The following is a 26,684-nucleotide window of genomic DNA, read 5'->3' as shown; positions in this document are numbered from 1 at the left end:
TTATTTTCTTTCATTTTTCTTTATGTGTCTTTGGCAAAAACATATTTTATCTGCACAAGCCCATTCCATACCACGTGAACCTGTCTGACAACTCCATTCCACGTCGTTGTTCAATAAGCAAAATCGGGGGTCAATACATCCGCTCCGTGTTTTCGTTCCTATCCTGACTCACTGGTTATGGCTCTATGTCTCTCTCTCTCTCTCTCTCTGGTCAGTAATGGCCAGTGTTCAAAAAGACATTCAACCATTCTACTGTAAAACCATCATTGATGTTGATTTGATTTCAGAACATGGTCGTGAAAAAAACAAACACCTCTTAATAATAATAATAAGTATAATGCCGTATTAAATTGATTTTTCTGTCTGTTTTACTTTCTTTAAAGTGTCCATATTTACTTAACAGACGAGGTTTAACTGCAGAAAAAGCAATAAAGTACATTCCACATGTTTTATGGTCACCTTAGATACATTAAGCAGTCGGGTCGATTAACTCCGTTCCGTGCCGATGCTCGTAAACGAAGACAAAGGTCGATAACTCCATTCCGTGTTTTCCAAGCGTTTATCACAAACTCCGTTCTCTCACTCTCTATCGCACGGTTTCTATCAAATATATTTCTTTCGTCAAAATATTTGAATTTGCAACTGATTATAGCCATATACGCCTGTACTGACAAGAAAGTATACAACAAAACTATTCCAGTTCATATTTAAAGTAAAGTAAAATGAGTAAATCCCAATAATCCGCAAACGACAAACTATCAATAACGCATCGGAAATATTTCTTCTCTTCGCCGTTTACTAACGTACAAATAAACCCCGTAGGCAGCGAGTACAACCCAAACAAAACCTGAGAGCAGAAACTAAAAAGTCCAGTCCACGTTTTATGCGTTAAACCGATCGCTTTCGATACAGTATAAGCGGCGCGGCCGTTCAATAACTCCATTCCGTGTCGCTGTTCAATAAGCGAAGGCGGTGGTCAATAAATCCGCTCCGTGTTTTCCCCGCTTCTCTTCCGAACTCCAGCCCCTCTCTCTCTCTATGTCTCTCGCTCTCCCTCTCTCTCTCTCACTCTATCAACCTCTCACTCCGTCTCAATATGTCTCAAGATGGCGGCCAATGCGGGATCGATGTTTCAATATTGGAAGCGCTTTGATTTGCAGCAGCTGCAGGTTTGCTTCTCTCTTTTCGCGCCGTGTGTCCGCTTCGCTCCGGCGGATCGCTCCATGCTCTTCTGCCGCTTTTCGGCTCTGTTTTGGCGGGGGGAGGGAGGAGGGAGCCCCGGCGTTTCAGCCACTTCTACCCGCATCGATTAAAGCGGCTCTCTCTCTCTGATCGGAAATTGATCCTCTTTGTTCAATTCCCATCGATTTTAGAAACCACGGGGGGGAAAAGAACGAGCAGTTCGGGCTTTTACGAGTCTTTTTCAAGCGGGTTGAGCACTACGGAGACGTTTACCTGGCGAGATGTTAACTTTGTGTTCCGTAATGGATGTTTATGATTGTGTTGTGTTATGGCTGAATTATTTTTTTGCTGTGGAGTGCACTTGTTTCTACGTTGGTGGCGCTGTGGTGACGGTTAGCGCCGCTCGGTTCCAGAAATATTGGGAGTCGACTCCCATTGCGATTCCAGGAGTTGATTTCACAGTAATGTCGATTCCACGAAGCTACTGGAACGAACAACAACAAAAGATGTAAAATGCTTCTTTTGTTTGGTTTGTTAACGAAGTTTTAAAGTTTTAAACTGTGCTTTGTTTCGTTGTTTTATGACTTACTAATGGACATATCAAAAGCAAAACTTAAAGGACCTTAAAATGTGTATTGGCTGACTTAAGAAGTATTTGTTGAGTTTCTGCTTGGATTTAATGACGTTCTGCGGGGATTCAGTGGCCTCTGATGGTCTAAAACAATCAGGTTTTACTCTTACGTGTTCATAGTCTTCTGTCTTAACAGATAAACCGAGGGACGTTGCAAAAATCAAGTGCTTTTGTTAATATTTGTCATTAGAAAAGGCTTGTAGAGAGAAAATCAAATTAAAATAATAGACAGAGGCTTACTAAACTGTACTGAGCAAAGAACATTTAACTGTACATGTAGCTAATGTGATGGAGAAGTTATGAGGAATTTTTCCAGGAGCTTTGGAGTCGACTCTCGATTTCTGACTCGATTCTTATTTGGATCGATTCATTTGCAGTCACCGAAACGGGCTATTAGCCAGTTAGCTGATTCAGTGTCTCTTTCTAAGTTTTGTAGATAGTGTTTTGTAAAAGTTTCTTATATTTTCAGCGTGGAAAATGGTTTTATGAGTCGGTGTTTGGAAGTTAAATGAGCTTTGTGTTTTAGCTCCGCGTCACGGCTCTGTGCAGTGAGATAAATAAACCGGCTAACGAGAAAACATTAGTTTTCTTAAGACGATAGTTGGCCATATCTGCTTTATTTAAATATATTTGCTTTTGTTATGAAGGCTTCGAGGAGTTAAAAGTGGGTTTCCCAACCGAGGGAATGAGGGTTTGTTCGTTGGCTAACGGCGGCTAACTCATTGTCTATTGGCCGAACGGTGAGATGTATCACTAGTGTTAGGGTTAATATTTTTATAACTCCTTTACCTTTATAACGTTACACAGGGGGCTTAATAAATTAAGAGGTTTAACCATTTGTAATTAACTTAAGACTGGTTAAAACGCTAGCCTTTGGTGGAGTTGGATGAAGCCAACTAACATTAACGCTACTTATAACCAGCCAGATAACAACAAGCTGGTTAAATCGAGCCAACCCGAGTTAGTAAATCAGATTTGTCCAAATAAATGTTCGAATGCTTCGGTTATAACAGTGGTTTTGTAATAAAAGCTTAAGTGGTCGAATTGAATGTGTACTTGTCAATAAACTCGTTGCCCCCATAACGTTGTTATAAGTTAGTCTTACATTAACTTTTTAGTGACTGTGAAATGGCATTGGGTTTTCAGGGATGAACTAATATTATATCGATACATGCGCATTGTTAAAATGTTAAACATGTAACTAAACTTACAGAGATTAGACCCAGAATCTGTGTATTTACACTGGATTACAAAAGCCTTAATTCAAATAGCTGCAAATGTTTTATCAGAGAACCCCCCCCCCTCTTTTACCTAAACATCCAGCTCTCTGAATAATTATACTGGTTTAAATAAGAGTGAAACCTGTAAAGTTATATATTCAATGCCATGTGTAATTGTGTAGATATCTCACAGGACACGGTGAGGGTTTGACCTGTGCAGGGTTCATGGAAATTTCAGTTTTGCTTTGTGTTCTTGTTTTCATTATTGTTAGTAAACGAATATCTTTTGTTTTTATTAAGCATTTTCATTAAATCTGTGGATACAGTCTGTCAATGTGTTTTCAAAATAAAAGAAAGGTAAAAGAAGGCTGCATCAAAATAAAAATAAAAAACACTTAATAAAACTGCATTTATGAAAGTTAATTAAATCTACTATCACAGGGAAAACTATTCTAAAGTTTAAGTAACAGGCAAAAATGTGGTCCCCACCTTTGCTTCAGTTTTTTTTTTCTTTCTCTCTCTCCCCTGATTCATGTGCCACATTTTTGTTAAAATAAGTTGAAGCTTTAATGTAAGAGACGAGTAATTGCATGATTGCGTAATAAAAGTGTTTAGTTTGCACCGTTTCTTCCGTAAAGAGCCTTTTAATGTAACAATCGTTATTTTTCAAGTTAGTTTAGACTCTAAAATAGTTTTTAAAGCTGATAAACCTCAACTTTGAATGTGAAAAAATATAGAGAATTTTGCTGTCATTTAAATTTAAGGAACCCAACATTGTCTTTTAAGGACGGTTCCTAAAATGGTGGACTGTAGAAATGCAGTGAAGGCACATATCTTGAGAGTTGTGGAGATAGTAACTAAGGTGGTGACGTCTGCATTATTTACTCTCTTAAACCACCACAGAACGTACTTGTTTTTGGAGATTTATATGTAATTTTATGATGTTAAAATAGTGGTACATTTGAATAAATATGCATATGTTTTCTTTAGGAACTGTTTTGTCTTTCAGTCCCCTGTCTGTGTACCTCTCTGCCATTGATGTGTATTCAGAAATGCGCTTAATGCCAGAGCCTTATCTCAAAACTAACGTAAAACAATGTCTCAGATATCAGGCAGCTTATGTGTAAACATTTCCTGTAATGACTTTGTGAGGCATTAAAATGCTTCAGACCTTTTGTTTCATTTATTTATTTTTTAGTCTGAAAAGGACAGACATCAACAGTCATTGTTTTGTCTGAAATGGATCATTTTCATCTGAACAAACTGAATACAAAATCCAGTTTTGGAGGCTGTAAAAAATGTGCACTTGCTATGGCAGCGTGAAATGTAGAAACACGCCTTTGTTGGTGACTTTGAACATTTAGTAGCTTCTTGGTCACCTTTTTTTCATACAGTGTCCGTCAGTGTCAGTCGTGTCTCATGGGACTTTGAGTAGAAGTTCACATTCCTTTATTTTGCAGCTCAGTAGCTTGTATTGATCTACGAACAGTGTAGCTCTCCAAAGAGAGAGAGAGAGGTAGATTTAGTTTGATAGCACATGAGCTGTGTGCAGCTTTGTGCTTGTACTAATATATATATATATATATATATATATATATATATATATATATATATATATAGTCAAGAACTGATGGTGGATAACATTTAAAAAGTACTGGATGGTGCTCTGGAGCTTTATACCACAGTTTTTTTTTTCCCCATGTCAAGGTTTTTAACTCAGTTCTACATTTTAACTGTGTTGGGTTGGGGGTAAATGACATAAGCTTTGATTGAAGCTGATATATTGTGTGGACACAGTTTCTTTGCGCTCCAATGTAAATGCAGTTTTTTAGCACAGCCACATGAATTAACGTGAAATGTCATTTGTAAAGCTATAGGCTGTTTGGCTGATCTTTCCCTCACTGTACTCTTCTGTTTTAGAGCACTCTTTAAAAGAACGTGATAGCGTGATTGTGCTTTATACCCCCCCTTTTTTTTGTAACTGGGGCAAATTTGTTTCCAATCATGCTTTCAGAGATTGGCTGCCAACGCACAGCCATGACATGAAATATGCATCGCATAAGTTTGCGATAAGGGCCCCTCGGTAATTATTGCGAAGGCCTATCAAAAGCTATTAGTCAAGACAGTGAATCTGAGCCCGCGGAGGCTGCTGAGTATGTCTGGAGGATAGGAACCAGCCGGAGCTGAACACTCGCTGTCTATTATTGATGACAACTTATTTACTTTGCCTCCCACAGAATGGTTCTTGGAGAATTGCCATTTGAACAGAATCTCAAACCACAATCTAGAGTGCTTGCTCTTGTCGAGGCGCTTTACAATCTTGTTACCCCTCATATCAAAAGGCAGGCTGCATCACTATTGATCTTTAAGACTGATGGCGTTGCGTGCTGTCGGATGCATGTTGAGGAACCCTCGGCACTTAATTTATGTTACATGTTTCAAGGAAGGAGAGATGGATTTTTACTGATTATTTCTGCCTCGACACTTGGGAAGATTAAAGCTGCGCTTTGTTACGTTTCTTTTTTCTTTTGTCCAGTAGGTGCCAGTGATTTTTTTTTTTAATTATTATTTATTTATATATATATATATATATATATATGTGTGTATTTATTTTTCGGACTAATTCTGGACTTGATTTAATTGTCACAATGGTTTTATAGCCATTTTCAGTTAAACAGCCAAACAGAGAATTCCAAGAAGGCAGACTTAAAGCTAGTTTAGCTAGTTTTAAAATACCCAGGGTACAGCTACCTTGAAAAGAGCTTGTTCACGCAAAATACTTTAACAGCACCACTGAAGTGTTAATGGTAGATTGCAGTGTTCCTTTTGAACAACTTTATGTTAAGTGTTAGTATGACGTTAGCACATTCTGCACATTCCTTGTATTTTCACCGTCTAAAGAAAGGCAGGGAGCTGTAAAACTGTCAGTTAATCATTGAGCTGTCAAGGCAATGATGAACAAACATTTCCATATGATTTATCCACTTATTCAGGCATAAACGCACAGCATAATTTCAACCTGTGTTAATACTATACAGAAAACAAACATCGTCTTTTTATTCCACTGAAGGACGACGTCACTCAAGTGCTCTGTTGTTTATCATTCTTCTATGGAGGAGTTTTTCCCAGTGTCATAAAATATGGGATTTGAATCTGTTGCATGACTTTACTGACGATGGCACAACTAGGAATTTACAAACATGGTGTTGCAACACTGTGCCTACGTGCTGATGGTAATCAATTTGAGATGAAATCTCCGGATTGTGGTTGAAAGATGAGTGCTGTATGTACGCCATGGTCATGTGGAGCTGAATAGTGTAAAACATGGAGTTTGAGGAAAGTCGATTTTTGTTTACCGCTAAAGGGCAAGATTAAAACCAAGCCACCCATGATAACGTCACGAGCAGCAGGGGTTGTGCTATTTCGTGTAATACAGGGGTGCACAACTCCAGTCCTGGAGGGCCGGTGTCCAGCATAGTTTGGTGATTCCTCTGCTAAAACACAACCCTTAAACCTGTCAATTAACAGACGAGTTAAATCAAGTGTGTGTGAGCAAAGGAATCACCAAACTTTCCTGGATACTGGCCCTCCAGGACTGGAGTTGTGCACCCCTGGTCTAATACAAGCAATCTGTGAGAAGCGTGGACAAAGATGGAAAACATTGTTCAGTTAGATTCCTACGCTTAAGTATTAGATATAAGTGGCAAAACGTTACGTTTGTGTGTAGTATTTCTTCTCTTTATTTCATCATTTTTTGTTGCAATTAACAGATGAATTTCTAAGTAATTTCTTAAAATTAAAAATATCACGAATTAAATGTTAAATTAAGGTCTAATGCACTAAATTCATTAATTAAAAAAAATACTGTGCTCTGCTTATTATGAAATGTGCCACTTGTCATACTGACTGTATAATAACGTACCCAGACGAGCGTATTTTGACACGACGTGATATAACCATAGCCATAAATATAATCACCCTGTCCACCTCCAGTGCCACGTATAATGACTGCTGTCTAAAATTGATTACTATAGCTTTAATTTAATGTTTCACATGCTGCTATACAGGAAAGTGATGTTGCCCCTTTTTCTTTGATCCATGCCTTTGTTCAGTGTCGTCTCAGTGATACTCGAGTCTCATAGTGTAATTTATTATAGCAATAAAACATTTTGTTCAATCCTTTATTGCTGTTCAATCATGCCGTCATAACCAGTAACTAGCTTCACTTGTGACCGGAGTTGAGTCTTGTCAAATGTGACCCTCTGTCCCAAACCCACAGTGTCTCAGATGTGGGACACTACATTTCGGCTGCCTTCATCTCAGACCCAGCCCCAGACTGTGGGCTCCAGTGTTTGCACACTATTGTTGATTTCTTAGAACTGTTAGAAGTCTTGTTTAGCTGTGTTCCTGATGTGTAATTACATAGTAACGTAATGCTTTGTATGCGTCTGGTTTGAGTCTGATATTCTGTGTCAGGTTAGAATCAGCATTTTTGATGGGATTGAATTGCTTGTGTTCGGTGAACTGTGCCAATATTTAGCCACGACATTCTGTTATCACTGACTGCCCCCACACTGTTTTTATTTTCAAACTTTGACGTTTTCTTGTTTTCCACAATCTAATTTAGTAGTGTAGTAGTCAGACGTGTTATCATGGCTGCTTAGAAGGGTTAAATGTTTGAATGCTTGTGCTCTAAGTGCTAGTATGATTTTTCTTCCTGCGACTTTTTCATTCGCGTTACAGAAGACCCCAGAAGATTGGTCGAGCCTTCAAAAGGAGTTGTACGTGTGGCCCTGACATAATCTAATTAAAATGCAGTGTCTTTTTTTGGTTGATACATTTTTCCTAGTGTCCATCCTCCATAATAAGGTGAAGTTTATGATGGTAACTCTAAACAGCATTCCGTTGTAAGATTTAGAATGGGATTTGTACACGGAGACAAATACTCAGACACTTCCATCAGGGATTGTCTGTTCCAGCTTCCAAAAGGCAGAGGTTTATGAGCCGTGCTTAAACGCTTTATAATCCTTCGAGCCATTGATTGTGCACAGATGGGCTTGATTTGCTGGCTTTATGGGATATATTCTTTCCCTGTTTAGCCTTTTTGCAATAACTTCAGATATTTGCAAAGAACACAAAGTTTCCATGTGAAAATGTCACCCGATTTATCTGCTGTGGATCACTGCGAAAAGAGCATTTGGCAGCTGGCTCCATTTGAGCTAAGTCTCCATTGAAGTAATCCTGTGACACTCGTTTACACGCTCGGTTTAAGCAGCTCTCTGTAGCCTTATGCTATGGCCCAACTTGCTGTTGTAGTCTAAATATCACACCAGAAGGCTTTATTTAAATAAATAGATATATTTTTTATATAGTGCCATATTCTTTTCTTGAGATAAAAAGTTATAAAAACGTATTGCTTATTTGGAGCAGTCCACCATCTTTTGGCTTTTGTAGGATTACGAATCTGACATTTTTAGACTTTAATCATATATAAGATCTTTCTCAAATTATGAACTGATGCGACTTGGCTTTAATATTAAAAGCTTTGCGCTGCAGATGTTGAACACCTGTTATACTGGGCTTTGCAAGTTATTATGATCTAGGTACTGTTTATGCTTTTAGACCAGTGGTGTCCAAGTGGTTCTAAAGGTTCCTGCAGAGATTTGTCGTAGTCCCAGGAGCAAACTTGCTGTGATGCTTCTCCTTAGAGTAGATTGATTTGTCTGGACCTTATGAATTCATTTTAAATAAGTGGAAGAGATCTCCATTCAGATTGGAACTAGGGCTGGACCATAAATGTTTCAGTAACAATTTAATTTTTTTTAAATGCACGTTTTCAATATTTTAATATATATATAATTTACAGCATCTGTCATCGTCATCACAGGACGCAGCCATTAGTTCATTGCTCTCAGTTGTAAAGTTTAAAATTTGAAGTATTTATGTTTGATGGTGATGTAATTTTGCTTTTAGTTCTGTGGTGTTTTTATTCTTCATATTGTATTGTAGAAAACAATATTGACCATATCATCTATCTCCAACAGCAACAGAACTTCTGGGATGTATAAGTAATCTAAGTAGAACATTCTGAGTATAAGCAACTGGGTTTGAAAGATGGACTAATATCATGGCTTATTCTGTGCTGTTTCATTCTCATACTTTGAAGATGATGTTAGAAACTAGACCAGATCAATTCAGTGTCCTTGTTCAAACAGTCCTACCAAACATGGCAAGTTCAGTCAGAAGTGCTTGAATAAGGAAGCCCTCGCACTGCTTGACACCAGCCTTTCAAGAGCTGCAAATGGAACAACCTTGAAATGAATGATCAGACATTGTCTGAGGGCATTGTCCTCTGCTTAACACAGCGACATCATATTAACAGTTTCAACCTATTCACATTCGTTATATATCAGTGAAGGAGAACCATGGCCTGCCCATGTCATGATCGGATCGCTTTGGACGTCAAAGGAAGGACTCGGTGTAGACTTGGCGGACTTTGGTGTCATCCACAAATAATGAAGACAAATGATATGTTAAATGACTGGACATATCTAATGATGTAAATGACCCTTGCATCTGTTCCTTCAAGGGAGATACAGTATCTCAAGCATTCAAATTGCACCTTGGCTGCCCCGCTGTTGTCCACAAGAGCATTGGGGTTTATATTTATGAGCTTGGGTTTTAGCAGTCTGGTGATATTTTTACCCCTCTGTTGCTAGTGTGTGGAGCTAATGCTTGCGTCATGTGTCTCCGTCTCTACCCTGGGACTTGAGTAGGTCTTGAATCCTAAGGACTTGAGTTCCCCTGGCTTTTCTTTTCTGTCTTTTTTTTCTTTTCTTGTTTCTGTCCTTGTTTGTCATTATGGCTTTGCATTAATGAATGGCCTTCACTGTCTTAAATACAAAAGTGTGTCTCTCGAAACTGTCCCAAGATTTATCTTCAGGTCAAAACGTGAAAAATAGACCTAGTGCTTGAAAGCCAAGTCTGCAAGCTTAACATCCACTTTAGGTCTATTTATTGCTGGGTTTATTTAGTACGATGCATCCCTCGAGCCTCCTTGAAATGATGCATAGATATTCCATTGACTCATTGGATCCTGTGAGTGCATCTGTCCCTGCAGCGATGGCAGACATTTGGAGTGTGCTGGCCATGTGCTCTGTCCCTTACGTGCTGTATTTCCTCCTCTTCTGTTTTGTTTTCCCCCCCTTCCCTCTTACCCAGCCTTCACTGCGACATCCAAGCACCTGAGGCTGAGTCATCCCACTCTAAATGTATGGTTGGTTGGGGGAAGGTTTGAGTGGACTTTGCAGCTTGATGAATAAACCGGCTGCCTCGTCCCCAGCCCCCGCCGCTCTGTCTAAATATAGAAGAGGCTTCGGTGCAGAAACTCAAGTTGGTCCAGGAGTCCAGACAGCCATCTGACCCCTCGGCCCCCTCTGTTCCTTCTCCTTCTCCTCCTCCTCCTCCTCCTCTGCTGACTCACAGCTTTAAAGCCATGAAGGCTTTTTAGCTTCGTCCACCTCTGAGAAGTCTTCCACATGGATGGTGTATGTGCTTAACACTGAGTCCCCTGCAGAGGTTTTATTCCGAGGTTGAACAGAGACTTGTTGATTAAAAGGTTTAACCTGGGCAGAGCTTTACACCGGGGGTCTGTAAACGCTGACTGGTTGAAATTTGAGTATTTGTAATCAGTACATACCAAGATGGAGTTGGCCTGTTCCAGGACCTTATTAGGTTGATTCAGGATGGACATGCAGTTGCTCAAGCTTGCTAAGATTTGACTAAACCCTCCGTGCTTCTGTTCCTTTTCTTTTTTTAGGCATTTGTTATGACCACCCCAGATGGGTCACACTTCGTTGAACAATGTTGGCCCAATTACCAGGCTTTGAGCCACGGCTAGACATGTTCAGCAGCTTTGAGAAAACACTTACTCAAGCACTCGGGAGCTGTGGAGGTCAATTTTTCTTGTGGTCTCTCCACCCCCCCCCCCCCCCCTTCCTCTTTGCCCAGTACATTTCCTCTTCTAATAGGTGTGTAAGTTGAGTCAGCTGTTACAGGTGACAGGGTCGTTCTGTTCTTTTCTCATAGTTGTTTCCCCCCGCTATTAAAAATCAGCTCTTTTCCTACTTGGTTTGTTGTTTTGCCATCAGTTGTAGTTTTGTTATGGCGGTGTTTCTCGCTCCGAGCGAAGTGCTGAAGTTTTCATAGCTGCTGATTTGAAGTTGGCCTGCTCGTAAAGGAATCCGAGTCGGAGCTGGTTGTTGTTGGCAGACGTTTTTGCAGGGTTGTTTTGGTGTGTTTTGTTGAAGAGAATAGCAAATGACATGCAGCGGCTACGTCGTCTTTTCCTGCTTCTGTGCAGCTGCTGCCACATCTGGAAGTGGTTTAAGCAGGGGGAAGAGGAAAGGAATCTAAAATGCCTGGGAATCATAAGCTGTAGGGTGAATACTGTTCAACTCCTGCTTAACAAGACACCCCCCACCCCCACTACACACACACACACACACACACACACACCTCTTCTATGTTCCCCATTACCCTCTTAAAGCACATAGGTCTAAAACAAGTCAGGATCTCATTCTCATTAAGCCTTGAGCGTGTTACATCACTGAACAGGTATTGAATTATGATCCTGATGTCTGGTAATAGTTCATGTTATGAATTGCAGTGCTCTTTTGGCTTCTTGGAGCCAGGCTGCCTGAACAAGTGATCCCATGTGATTGGGAACTTATTTTGGGCTCCTGCTTTTTCCAAATGATTTAGTACAAAATTCATCATCATCTGACGATACATTAACAAAATTATAAAAAAAAAATAGCTTAGAAAGGCAGGATTGTCTTTTGTGTTGTATCATGTACGTAAAAAAATCAAATAAATAAAAACTACGTTTAAATAGTCAGTATGTCAGTAATTTGGTGACACTAGCCCAAGAATAAGATTTACCTCATTGCTGCAATGACATGTCCACTCATCTCCGAGCTGTAGTGTTGAGCTGAGCTATTTCCTGTGTTTCACCTCAACCCTTGATTTCATTTCACCTGATTCTGATTTTCATACATTTTTTTTTTTTTGCTTTTCTTTAGTGATAAGAGACTAAAGGCTGTAAGTGAAACTGTGCCTCTGTAAAGTCTCTAGTTTGTAATGAGATATTGTTTATGTTGAACTCTCCAATTAACTGCAATGGAGACATTAACTTAATAATATCTGACACATTTTTCACCACTTAATTTTTAAGCAAAAACAAAGCTGGTACGTGGGTTTTTTTTTTTTTTTGTTTTTTTTTTTTTTTTGGGATCGTATTGGACCAAGAGAGTTTCAATATATTTATATACATATTTAATATTTAGACAAACAATTTTATATATATATATATATATATATATATATATATATATACACACACGGCTAACTGCAACAGCCATAATAGAATGCAGATTCCTACAAAGTGCATAGTGCCTCCAAACAATTAACAGGCACGGTGTTTTCATCAAGCTGGACCTTTGGTATATTAATCTCTATCCTTAAGCTATGGTCACACCAAACTGCTGCCTTGCTACTATTTTCATATGGGTGGGGCAACGTCAGGTGATATTTGGGCAGTCTTGAAACGTAGGCATTCAGCAAACAGCTGCAGTTAGCTAACACTGTCTTGCTTGTTTGTTTATTTTATTGCGACTATGTTTAACTGAGGAGCAGAAAGAGGTTGTGTTGTCGCAAGGAGGATCTTACTCATTCGACGTGACCATGTCTAGAGGCCATGAAGCCATAATCAGAAGTTTCAGTCTTGCTCCACTGGCTCAGGCAGTGAGTGTGTGGATCTGCAGATCTGCATCTGTTTTGATATTTCCTGTTAAATACTGTACCCACATCCGCTCCACCCGTTACCCCCTCCTGAAACCGCACTGTGGCCTTCAGCTACCAAGCTATTTCCGGAACCGAGAGGACGATGGGCCTCGTTATCTCTGGGCCTTATTAATGCCTCCTGCTTCTAGTGCTTTCGTTCCTAATGCCCACTCTCTCTCCCAGACTTCCTGAGTGAACGAATGGGGCCAGCACCATGTTTCGTTTTTCTGCCTTCACCTCTATTCCCCTCATCCTCCCCTCCTTCCTGCCTTCATTCCTAATTCAGTGTTGGGAATTAGAGTGTGCGGTGCACTCTTATCGATTTGTGTTTTAAAGGAGAATGTTCAGGGCAGGCTGCTCCTGCTCCGTCTGTGGGGGCGTTAAATGTTTCAGGGGCCGGATGGCCTCTATATCGGGTGGGTTTCGCTCGCGTGTCATGTTTAATTAGAGCGTCCCGGTGTGGGACTTTTTGAGCGCTGACCGTCCGGAGGCAGCCTGCTAGCGCTACAATAAGGCCCGTGTTGCAAAGTGGAGCTCGTTTGCTTCACTGGATGAGTGGCTGAAATGTGGAGTAGGCTCATTTGAGCGGTTAAACTAGATCAATGAACAGGATTGTAAGATGTGGCTTAGACTTTATGATGAATTGATGATTTTCTTTAAATCCAAAAGCTGAGCAAGTACTTCTTTTTTGAAGAAATCTAATTGAAATGTGTGAATCTTTTATTCTGAAGTTGCTTTAGGGCCAGAAATATTTGCCTCTCTAATTTCGGCTTTTAGGCTTACTTTCGAAATAAGCTGGGTGTTACAGCAGTAGTTTGGCAAACTGTTTTTCTTATGGTGTGGCTAAAACCACAAACAAGTCCGGTCCAGTTTAGCTTAGTCTGTGTCACATAATTACAGTGAGATCTGGGATTTTTCAACAGTTTGTTGTTGAAACTTGTGATCTTTGCTTTTAACCATTTAATGTGCAGCCTCCACAGCAAAACAACAAGAAAGGCAAGGCATTGTGCAGATTGTAGGTTGTGCAGTGTAGACCAGCCTTAAACAGAGCCTATACATTTCTATGAATAACCCATTTTTTGTTTAGTATTGATTTGGATAGTTTCCCAGAAACGGAGTAAGCTGATCCTGGATTTAATCACACACTAAATTCACACAGTCAATCTCCTCGAGTCCTAGATTAGTTTATGACCATGAAGCCTTGATCTTTCCATTTTAGGGAACTGTAGGTGGAACCATTTGGGTGTTCGGGGTGTGGAATCCTTTGTGTGTTTCTGCTTGACCCTGAGGGTAACATGGCTGCAGTAGTGTGCCGAGGCATGTGGTCTCCTCTGCCTGCCGTGTCCACATAAATGATGAATCATGTTTGCGTTGGGCTGCATCAAGACGCTGAGCTGTGCGACAGCAGCCAATCCCTTCCTCTTCCCTGGCAGGTCACCCCACCACCACTGCCAAGCCAGCGAGCACTACAAAATGTTTCTGTGTCAGTCTGCTAAGTATAAGATCCCAAACTCTCATTTCAGCGTGAAAAAAAAAAAAAAAAAAAAAAAAAAATTGAGGCGTGCTTCTCACCAGAGTACTGCATTTCAGTTTGTGTTGGATTTTTCCATCCGGCGAGTAGTTTTGTTTGCCAGCCATAGCTCTGCACTTGTAATAGAGGAGGCACATTTAAAAATAAAAAAACAGTAAAGCACAAGGTCATCTGACTTCTGTTTGATTTCCAGACTCGCTCCTTTATCAGCCGCTTTGCATGGAAGAACGGTTTCTTGAAGTGTTTATGTAAAGCGCAGGAGCATTAAGGGGAAAGCAGTTCGAGAGCTCCCTCGCTCTTAAGATAAAAGCTCGGCCATGTGGAAAGAGAGGGCTGACGAAGCGCAGTGGTTATAAAGACACAGCGGTTTGCATGAGTAAATGGGCTTTATGCAAAGCGCCGCTTTACCTGTCCACTCTGGCCTGTCTGCTGCCTCTTCTGAGTGTCTGTGTTTGTATATCTGTTCGTGTTCCTTTGCTGAAAGGGATGACATGTTGCTCCCCCCCCTTAACCCTCAGGTCTTTGTAGTTGAACAGAGCTTGATTCGCAAGGTACTTCAGTGAACGGCATATCTCGCACAGGGAAGAGCACAAAGACTCGTTTTTGTTCCTTGCCGTTTAACCTCCCCTTTGTCGCCATTTTTCTATTCACCTCTCGATATGAAAACATCAAGGTTAATGACTGCCAGCACTCCACAGATAAAGGCCTCACAGCCTCCTTAGGGCAGGAAATATTGTTATTCTCCCCCCCCCTCTCTCTCTCTCTCGCTGTAGCTGCGAGCCTTTCAAAAGCAGGCCTGCATCCACGACACTTTCTCAAGGCCAGCATGATACAGGCCCTCTCTCTTTTCAAGAGCAGCCAATAGAGTGCCAGCAGAGAAGCTCTATCTGTGAACTTGACGCACTTTGTGACACAGGCTGTACGTCACAGCCCCATTAGTGCAGTCGGTTTAATCGCTTACATGTCGTACAGGGTCCCTGATGGTTTAAGTGTATATGTTCTTGTGTTTCCTGTTTAAAGGGATGCCTTTCCATGGAAGAATAAGCTTTCCCTTTGCACACAACATAGTCACTAATAACTTAACAACCAAAAATCAATTTTTTTAACCTTGATAAACTGTAATTAACAGTTATTTCTAAATCAAATTTAAAATCCTTCCTTTTAATTGGGGGGGGATTAGAGCAACCTTTTCAAGCTTAATTGGTAATCATTAATAACTAACACGGCTGAATGCCACTACACCAGCCCCCTGTGTTATACAAGGTCCAGAATCCTGGGAAAATCAGCCCATATTTAACATGGGGAATTATAGCCTAAATCAGCAGGGCCCCACTCATCTCTGACTTTCTGTTCATCCCGACCAAGCTAAGTAGATATTCAGTGGTGCTCGGATGAGCCAGGAGCTTATAGACAGTCTCTCATTATTTAAAAGACTGCTTTACTTTTCCACTCTCCGAGGTGTTTTCCATTTGGATGTGATGGCATTCGTGGTTTCGAGATAAATCTCTGGTGGTCCGCGTCCTCAGCTGCTGGAATAAATGGCTCCTTCAGATGAGTGTGTAATGCCGTGTGGGGAAGGTTTGCGTGCGAGAGCAGATTAGAGCACGCAGCAGACGGTGGAAAGCGGAGTTATCCCCAATCCTTCACTGGCGTCCACCTCCGCCGCTCGTTTTTAAAGCCCCCATCGATAGGGTCTCGGCTGAATAATAAGCTTTCCCATTCTAGCCATCCTTATAAACAACGTATGCCTCATGCGGAGCAAGAAAGCTAACAGGACAAGCCTATTCATTCTGTATCTCACCTCTCATCTGTGTTCATTCTTCTCGCTAGCAGAGGACCGATAGGTAAAGCTTGTTCACTGCTCCTTTTTGGTTTATAAGGGCATGTTATCTTTCTGTACTAGTGGAGACCACAGTCTTAAGGCCTGTGCGCTCTGAATGAAACTTATTTGAATGTCAGTAAACAAATTCATGTCTGTAACTTTGTGATACTTTGCATATTAAAGTGATTGTTCAAATGTTGATTATTATTTTGTTTTTCAATCTTTGGGAAATTAGCTGTCTTAAACAATCACTGTTGTCTCGGTTGGTGTGTGTGGGACAGCAACATCAAAGGTGATAGCAAAGAAACCGTTTTACCCAACGTCAGAATTAGCTTGTCATTCTCTTTCTGTCATTTCTGCTTGTGGAGTCTCCAAATGCAGCTCCAGATATCTGAACCATCAGAAAGTAGTTTCAGCTCCTGAATTCGGGAAGCTTCCCAGTATCGCAAATATAAATGCTTAGTCTATATGTGTTAAAATAACAATGTTGAGAAAGTAAATGTTACCTCAATTTAATATAGCTTTTGTCTGAAGAATTTGGAGGTTCTGGCCCAGTTCTCGTGGAGCCATCTGAACGTGCCAGATGTCTTACTTTCACGCCTGCTGACTGACTGACTGGCTCTGGGCTTTTACTTTAAATAGAACTGTTCACCTGCTTCACGCTGTTTTTTATTAACACAGCTCTTAACACACGCTCTGAACATTACATTATAGACCATTGTACACTCGCTGTACCCCCATCATTCTCCGTTCATACAGCTCTTTGTTTGTATGCTGCTCTTTTTGTTGTTTTTAGCTGATGTTGACCAGATATGAACAGGTTGTCCTCCTGCGTTTTGGTTCCTGTCACGTTCTCAGGGAGTTTTACCTGCCTTTGCACTGTTCGGTAGGGTCTAGGGACCAAAATACTGTAAAACGATTTTGACAACTCACGATGTAAAAAGCTCTCTGTAAATGAAATTGAACTGAATATAGTTAAAGAGGTACTTTTATTTTTCATTTCTGTTCATAAGTATTTCATAAGGTCAGAAAGTACACTGTCTATGGTGCCTCTTTCACGTGTGAATGCTGGAGAATTTCTAGAGAAAAACCAGAATATCAGGTCACAAAGATGTCCTGGAGTGGTCTCTGTGGTCTGACTCATACTTTACCTTTATTACTGCGCTCGCAGGATAAAGTCTGGGTAATGTCCGGGGCATTGCTTAACAACTCAAAATGGCTGTCTTTTGTCTAGTAGGAGTTGTGTAGACTAGTCAGGAGAAGATGGCAAACTCTTCCAGAAAATGCTATGCTAATTAAAGTTTGGTATTCTTGTAATACTTCAGAAAAGATGATGCTACCATCAGCTGCACAACGTGTAAATCTATGCTTAAGGTACAATTAAAAATACTTCATTTCCAGATGATTATAAATTGCTGAAGTATCCAAAGCTAACCGCTAACAGTGTTAGTAACAAGACAGAAAACACTGGAAATAAGCAGTCTACTAACTATGGAAACATTGACTAGAAGACTACTCTTATAAATAACTTATTGACTAGTGAATGTTATATAAATGTGAAAGGTGTGTGATGATGTGTCCTGTTTTCCTGATGCTGCTTGTAGGATAACTAACTAAAACGTTCTGACGACAAACAAGATCTGATCTGCTTTGAGGATATCGTGTAAATAAAATGTTGTGGCTGGATCTTCCTGAGTCAGTTCACTTGATCTTCTGATTATAGATGAAGCCTTCAGAGTCCATCGTGGCATATCTCTTAGGCCTTCCATAATTACAAGGTGAAGTTTTCCAATTTTATGTCTTATGTTTAGCTCTTCGACCTCAGAGTGCCTGGTACTGGACGGGTTTTATTGGATCGTGTGGTCTTTATAACGCTGAGAGCGATGTCAGTCAGGGAGGTAGCGCAGACACTTGGCTGAACCTGAACCGGGCTCGTTGTGGTTATTAATAGTGACCTGAACTTTCAGGAGCCCCAGAAATGAACTCCAGATGTGGGGAAGTGGGTGAACCTGAGCAGTTCGAGTGGAGAGAAAGGAAAGATTGATGTCCGATTTTTTTCCTCTCTTATCCTTTTTCAAAAAGGTGACCCTGATGAGGTTTGGGGGGGTTCCCAGGGAGGTGTGATGGGTGTGTTAGCTTTGAGCTTGCTTTACGTCTTCTGTGTATCCTCACATTTTCCAGCCATTGTGTTGAGTAGCCTGAAAATCTGTAAAACTGAGGTTTATCTTGTTCTTCAGTTAGCTCCTTGGTTCCTTGAGGGTGTACCATGGCTGCGACGTTAATCTGTTTGCATTTTTTTTTAACAACAACCCAAGAATTTCACATCGGAATGCTAACATGGCTCACAACGATAGAGCAATACGTCTGCCAATTGGCTTCATGCTAATATCACGGCTAAATCTGTATGGATTTATGTATGTATTTGCCTACTTGGTTAGGAAATTACATAACAGCGTTTGAAAATGGATTGTGCTGTAATAGTCATTACCCAACTGTGTAATTGTAGCAGTTGTCTTTAAAATTTAGAGATGTACCAAAATAGCAATTCGAAATCAACTGCCCATTTCCTACCTCCCACTTTGGGACAAAAACAATGATGATGCCACATCAGTCGATTTTTCCTACTATGGAAATGTTCTCAACTCTGAATAGAACTCCACAGCAGCAGAAGTTGGTCATAACATTAGTCACAGATTAAAGTGGTTTGAGAAGGTGAAGGCATCGTGAGCCTTCCTTTGTTATTGTTGTCCATCTTTGTTGTGAGTAAGAGGCTGAAAATAAAAGAATATGAAAGATGTCTCACTTTCTAAATTCTTTTTGTATATTTTTTTTTCCACTGGCAGAAATGTGCAGAATAATATTTTCTAAAGGCCCTACCCTTTTCTGTGCATCTGTGAATCTCTACTAATGTACCGTAGTTGTCTTTTTTTTGTCTTTTGCCTGATGAATTTCAGATGTCTCTATAAATAAACGAGGAGGATGTGGTTGAACAGTGTGGACACATCTTTTATAACTAATATGATCTGCCTTATTTACACAACCAGTGATTTTAGTGAGCTATGAGCCAGCATAAAAGCTTGGACACTCCCTACAAACATGTTTACCAACAGGCCGCGAGATCCCCGCCATGCTCTGTGGGTCTCAGCCACGCAGTGATGTCACTGAATAGGCGCGCTTGTTGATGAGCACTGGGCCATTATAACTGGTGGGGTAGTGCTTGTCTAGACGGGCATTCTCTGGGCAAAATGGTGAGAGGCAGGCCATGGCACTAGCACACATTCAGTCACGGGCCAGTTGTGTTGCTTGTGGCCGGTGTTGTTAATGAGCAGGCCGTCGCTGCCCCCCCGCGGCCAGGCCCCATGCCCATCTCTCCACTGGCCCTTGCCCTGGCACTTCAGAGTTGGTCACCAAGATCCTCACATTCACAGCTCACAAATTAGAATCTGCTGCAGGAGACTCATGTCTTCTGGGGTCTTGATTTTATTTGTTTTGAGGTTTTTGGAGAGTTCAGCAGCGTTGTTTTTAGAGAAATGTTCCCAAAACCACAGTTGCTACTATGAATTTTTACTTATAAATGGGACATTAAGTAAACAACAACTTGTTAAATGCGTTTGCACATTAATTTGGGGCTCTGGAGCCCATCAACCCACACACTGTGAAACAAGACCACCCAGTCGGTTTTCTGTGATATGCCCAAGTCAGAAAACAAGGGATAAAGCAAGTAATTTTGATTCTTCTCCAATGCAGAGGCTGTAGATTTGCCCCGACTCTTGGTGCACATCTCTCCAGTTACAGCGCTGGAGCCACGTTCATGTGAGAGTGCAAAGAGTTCAGGGAACTAAGAGAACTGAGTGAAAACAGCTAAAAACTAGAGTTTCTGCTTCTCACTGCTGTGTGCTCGGGGGTTGGGGTGAACAATGAGCGGCTCGTTATCATTTAAAGGAACAGGGGCTGAAAGCGGCCGCCCTGAACCGGGGTGTTTGGACAGAGAACGCTGCAGTAGGGGTTGATTCATGTGGTGTTTTGACCAAAGCAGACTTTTGATTTGTGAATGTTCCCTATAAATCAGTCGATGTATGAACATTTTATTAATAATTCTGCTCATATCACCATCACTGTGGAATCCACTTATCTGTACGGAACGGTTTCACATTAAACTGCTCTGAATAGCTGTTACACCTCGGCAGTTGACTGTGAAATACCCTCTAAGCGGCATCCCTTTTAATTTGGGCATCTCCTTGATCTCACGTGCCCTGGGGGTTGTCAGCCCATGCAGGTATGAGTGGTACGCTTTGTTGTCCACAAATCTCTCTGTTTTGTCTACCTTCTCTCCGGATTTGGGACGTGCTTTTAAAAGGTACATTATGGAGTGGTTTGGGCCCGGGCTGGTGTCCTTGTTTTGCGCCTGCCGTCTAAAAGCCCTCAGTGCAGAGGCTGTAAAATCGGTGGAATTGCTATGGTAACTATACTAGCTGTCCATAAAACACTGTGTAAATGTAAAATGAGACAAACAGTGAAGGAAGGCCATAAAAGCGCCCGAGTTCTGCAGTCCAGGAATGTGTTTGAGCTGAGCGTACAGGGAGTGTGAGTGAGTGCGGGAGCGGGGGATTCTAGCTCTTGGTCGTCTTTCCTACTGAGCGTTTATCATCCTGCTGTCCATGGGCCCCCATTAACTTGAGCGTGATGTCTTTTGAGGTTTCACCAATAACAAAAAAGCATATTCAAGTTATAAGCTACTAAACAGGGTTGTGTTTCGTCTCCTTACCTGTTTCAGTCTTTCTGAGTAGGTGTGAGGTCTCAGAGGTGAGCACCAGTTTTGTTCTGGTGTTTTGAACTTTGGCATTTCACACCCCAGGTGAAATATTGCAAATAAATGATTATCTCATTGATGTAAAATTGGAGGAAACAAATGCTCTGTGAACAACAACAGTTTCCCCATCGTTAAATCGGTCGTCTCACAGCACACAGGTCCAGAATGTCAGACTGATTTTCTAATTAGTGAACTGCTACAGACTCAGGAAAAGAGTTTTAAGCATCTACCAATTAAGTGAGACGTTCTGACGCAGCAACATGTGCCCAAGGTCATCGTACCCAATAGCAGGCGTAGGCTAGACTGGAATAAAGTGGAACTGTAGTCTCTGGAGGGCTGATATTGGCTCCATCCAATATCTCTGAGATGAGTTAGAGCGGCTTTTGTCACCCAAAACTAATAATCTGACATCGATAACTGACCTCAGTATGGTTCTGGTGACAGTAGGATCAAACAAAGTCCTCAGAGTGGTGTTAACTCTGGTTTTATCTTGTTATAACCCTCTTCAAATCTTTAAGCTGAAGAATGCAGATGAGTTTATTCCTGAGCTGGACTTTGTGAGGTTTGCAAAAAGAAGCAGTGTATTATAATAGACAGCAGAGACGGTGAGTTCTGCCAGTTGTTTTGAACAGGTAGTAATTCCCAAATGTGAGTCATGAGCTTCACGGTGAATGAGTGAATTCTTTTAAAATAGAGGCGTCTGGAAACTTTGAGCAGTGTGCACCAAACGTGTACACAAATGAAGTACCTTTCTGTTTTGGGGTATTATAGTTTACCAAAAAATTGAATTATTGTTTACGGCTCAGTGCGGACAGGAAAGGACAGGAAAGACCGGTAACAGTGAACCTGTCATGGTGCAACGTCATGAAGTTTGTTCCTTTAAACATAGTGTTATTTGAGCTGTTAACTAAAGGTGATACTTTATTTAATTGGCTGTTTTTGTTGCACTGAAGGGTGGGGTGTGCAAAAGTAAAATTTAACCTGGTTATAACTGAATAGGGATTGGAAAGTTAATCAGTATTGGCTGATTTTTGGCCTAAATACACTGTTCTGGGATCTGAAGATAATTCTGCCAGACAAAGCGACTCACACAGCATGTAAAACAGACCTTGGGCGAGCAAAGTAAATTGAACACCACTGATCTGACCCTGAAGATGCATCATCCAGCCCATTGCAGTGAGAATCAAAAGCAAAACTAGCGAAAATTGAGTGTTTTTTGTGAGAATGTTTAGTGAAATACTTCTCTGTGATGTCGGCCCATGCTCAACAACATATTCATCCTCAGTTTTTCTCGTGTGTGTGTAAATAGGTCAGTACCCACAGGTCTGATCCAGTTTAGCTTTGTTTGTATCTTACGATCATGATTTATTGTTTTTGCAACATGACCTTCATTACTATACAACACCAACATCCTTGAAGCAAAGGTGTTTGAGCCTAAAAATAATTAACGGCATATTCTTTGACAATAAACAAGCGAGGAGGCACTCATTAACTCATTAAACCGTGTTTGGAGTTAGCTGTATTTGTCAATCAGCTGATGATCCAAAACAATGATCGCTCAATAGTATCCTTGCATTCTCAGAGTGCTATGTTGCCAAGGCATGGAAATATAATCCAGAAAAGCTTATATGCCGAGTGCAGCAGCAGATCTTTGCATTGGAAATCTGCTCCACTGTCTCAGTGTTGGAATCAGAAACGACACAAATCAGCCATTGTCTGGAGTGGAGCGCAGGCGTGTAATTACATAAAGAGCGAGACTTGGGGGCAGTGAATGGAGTTCGGTGAAATTCCATCAATTACCCAGCCGTCCCACCCCAGCTGCTCTGAAGAGCTGCCGCTCATGTTGCTCTTGTTGTGGAAACAAAGCCATGCACAATGGCATGTTGTTGGGAGGTTGCGTGTTACGCTGTGCGTGTTACCGTGTGATTTTCGTTGGCGAGGGGTGGAGTAGCGAAGGGGTAGTAACAGTACAGTGAGGAGGAGTTTTTAATCTTATTTTTTTTGGAAAGGCACAGGGCTGTGTGATTTATTGATCATATTTACACTCCAATAATTGTTCCTCCTCCTATTTTTTTAATAATCTGTTTTGAAAAACTTTACTGAACTAGGGTCACGGTGAACAGCAAGCGGCTGATTATCATTTAAAGGAACAGGCGCTTAACACGGGGTGAACGCTGCTTTCTTAAACCCAATAGGCTCCTTATTATTGAACAAAATTTTGTTTATTATAAAACATATTTTAAACCTCTACCTGGGTGTCAGTCAGTTTTATCGGCTCCAATGAGAGCCCCAAATGATGGCATGCGCTAGCGAAACTCCAACCAAAGGCCTACTCATCAGTCCTCATCCATCATTCGCAACTGGGGGGGGCAGTGGAGACCTCCCTGTCCGTGTGGGTGGTCTCATCAGCGGCCTGCATGCTCTCCTGCGTGGAAGGCACGTACTGCTTTCGGGAATAAATAAGTAAACACGGATGAATCGTCTTGGTGTGGAAATGTGGATGTGGAAAAGGGTGGGGGGAAGAAGCAGTGACTGGTTAACGAGGCTCCGCTGACATTCTGTTCGTAATAAATACTTAAAACCCTCCGCTGTGCTCTCCAGCACCAAGCCCACCACTCCATTTATACATTATTAACCTAATGAGAGGTGAGGCGCTCCAGAAAGACGAGACAAAAGACTTTCTGCAGCTTTTGCTTTCATCTGAACGGGGCCACACAGGGCGTTCACGGCTTACAAGATCAACCGAGTCAGAACTTCAAAAACGGAGTCAGAGTCGGCCTGTCTTCTGTCAGCGAACGCTTGTGAAGTTTAAATCGTAATGCTCTGCAATGAAAGGGCATGAAGGCCATCGCTTGCAGCTTGCACGAACATGTTCCGGCATGTGTTTTTAGGAGCAGATGTAGACACCTGCTCATACAACATATTCTTGTGAAACGAGGGGCATTAACAGGTAGTTTGTCTTCTTTTTCTCCAGCATCAACGACTACTTCTCCTGGGAGGATTTATATTATATTGAAAAATTGCTGTAAGGCTTTGATGGCACTCGGCCAAGCATTAGTTAGAGGTCAGCTGCTGATTTTGGATTATATAGTGGATCTCAGATGCCACTCCAACTCATTCCAAAGGTATTAGATGGGCTTCCAGAGAACTGCTTAATGCTAAAAGGGGGGAGGGGGTTATACTACTCTTGCCAGTTCTTGGCATTGAGCAAGGTGGCTTTAAGCAGCTGTTTCTGAGCGTCTCGTTTATTTTTATCCTTTGGAGCACAGTGAAACAGTAGCAGAATTTGCTCATCAGGATTGTCCTTAAACTTTTGGCCAGTGTATTTGTAATTGCTTTGGTCCTATAACTCTTACCCACATTTATTGACATAACAGTGCTTCCCCTCTCGCGGTGGGACTGTTTCTGGACCTTTGATGTCAAAACACACTATAAGTCACTCACTATTAAACCCTACTACATCCGCTACATACCCCCCATTTGCCTTGAGCTCTTACAGAATAATGAAATAACGTACAGCATAATATTACGCAAAGTCTAATATGAAGTGAACGTATTGAAAAAGGTAACACTTTTTGAGGATAAATCTGTAGATGATGCTTGCGTCTGCTGATAAAATATCATTATGCATCCTTACGTTCCTCAGTTCCTGCCCTGGATTATTTATAGTCTTGGTTCTGTTGTCGGGAGAGCGCAGCATGTGGTCGGACCACCGGGACCCTATTTGTCTCAGTATTACTTTGTGCGGGGGGCTTGGAAAAAAGCTTTTAATTCTAAACCAATCAAACAGGTATGTGCGAAACCAACAAGACAAATGGCTCTGACTGTAAAACCAGCGAGAGCTGTGCAGCGCCACAGCGGGAGTTTACAGACAACTCCCAGAGCGCCGTTTCAAACCCTTCTATCAGTCATATCCAGCTGAGAGCTTTTATTAATGGACGTTAGTTCATACCGTGCTTTATTGCCAGTGTGCCACGTTAAGCCCTTCCTGGCATTTCCCCACCGCTCCTCTGTCCCAAATAGCTAGAGCAGCGTCATCGAGAATGTATGAGTAACTCTGCCATTACGAGATGATGATGATGATGATGATGATGCACGGGTCGGATCTGGGCAGCCTACAAGATGGCGGCGCACCTCAGGCCCACACAGCGTAGCCGTGTCATTCCGTCCCATCAGGGGCTTTGTTGGCAGTTGGTTCCTGTTTCACTTTTTTTGGGAAAATGGGGTGGTTTTATTGTTTTCTTCTCTAATTCTGTTTAACGGTTTAGACTCTTAGGTCGCTCACGGGCATCCCTGCCCTCAGACTGAATTGGACACATGGAAAATTGGTTTGTTTATTCCATTTTTTACATTTCTTTCCCTCCACTTTACTGCCGCCCTTGCTCACGCAGCCCCGCCAGCACATTGGCAGGCATAATTAGCCAGTTGAACAGTTGTCTGAAGCATGCGATGGGAAGCTAAAAAAAGCCTCTGCCATGAGAAACAATCTCCCCCTCCCTCGTATTATTGTTGTCGTCCCGCCCGATTTGGGTTTATTGTTTACGCTGGGCTCTCTCGAAAGTTGACCGCTTGGCGTCATCCATCACGCCATGTTCTGTCCACCGTCTATAGAGAGTGACCCCTGCCTTTTTTTCCTGTCCTTTTTACTTTTTTTTTCTCCTTCTATACTCCTCTGCAACATCTGGATGCTATTAATCCCGGGAGTCGGCCGTCTTGCTCTCCCCTCTCCCATTTTTTTTTTTAAAGGCTGGTATCACAACGTTTGGCTCCTAATCTTTTTTTTAAAGGCCCAGATTGCATTCCCGGCAGGGTGTAGGCATTAATTCTGAGATGAGAGCCATGATTCTTCCTCTCTCTCTCTTGTGTGGCTTTTTTTGTGCCCACCACCCCCCTCCAAAAAAAAAAAAAGAAAGAAAACCACTCAGTATGTGGTGTCTGTAGCTTATCGTTCCTGAAACCGTTCACTACCCATTGATCTTATCTCAGATCTCAATATCCTAGCCGTTCCAGTCCGTAAACCAGAGGATGACAAATTTTGCTCCGCAGTCGTTGAATTACCCCCAGCCTTATTTTTGAGCCGTAACCCTCCTCTATTGACTCAGTCTTGCCGATACTCCAGATCCATACTAAAACCGGTCTCTCTAACCCTCATGTTCTCGTACTCGTTCCCCTAGCACGCAACTATGTAGTGAGTGGAGTTGAAGTCTTGGAGAAAAGGACTCGTGGGACGAGGCCTCGTGTTGAAAGTCTGCTTCTTAACGCGCCACGCTCTCTCTGAAGTCGTCCTCTGAAGACGAGCGCGCAACTAAATAAAAACGGGCCGCTTTTGATTCCCAGAGAGAGGGGTCAGACTCTCTGAAGCGGCGCTCCAGGTAACGCAGGAGCTGCGAAACACCGGGGTCACCTTGTAAACGAGCCTGGCGCTCGCTCCGTCGTTAGAGCGGGATTTCAAAGTTTAGTTATTTTGTTTTTTTTAAAAAAATAGGTCGCTCCTGCTGCTTATGCGAAGAAAGGCCTGTCAGAGAATTGTCAGTAGATAAAACAAAAATAAATCTCTCACCTGAAACCAAAAAAAACAAAAACGTGGATCAATATTTACTGTCGGTGCTAAAGGCTGACTTTAATCCGTGCTTTGCTGGAGTCTT

At 41.6% G+C, this 26,684-nt stretch overlaps 1 protein-coding gene across 3 annotated transcripts in view; it reads left to right on the top strand.

Annotated features, from left to right (window-relative positions):
* The first annotated feature begins 64 nt into the window (after nt 1–64).
* Nucleotides 65–26,684, top strand: part of LOC136675517 (protein CASP-like) — a 163,898-nt gene continuing 137,278 nt past the window's right edge. For 2 of the 3 annotated variants that reach the window (XM_066652081.1, XM_066652080.1), the window contains exon 1: nt 65–1,169. In XM_066652081.1, coding sequence (XP_066508178.1) covers nt 1,107–1,169 — 63 coding nt within the window. In that variant the 5' untranslated portion in view covers nt 65–1,106. The remainder of the gene's footprint in view (nt 1,170–26,684) is intronic. The other variant, XM_066652082.1, reaches the window with a different exon arrangement.

Source organism: Hoplias malabaricus, chromosome X1 (assembly GCF_029633855.1).
Source record: "Hoplias malabaricus isolate fHopMal1 chromosome X1, fHopMal1.hap1, whole genome shotgun sequence".
Lineage (NCBI taxonomy): Eukaryota > Metazoa > Chordata > Actinopteri > Characiformes > Erythrinidae > Hoplias > Hoplias malabaricus.
This window is presented reverse-complemented; position numbering and strand designations above follow the sequence as displayed.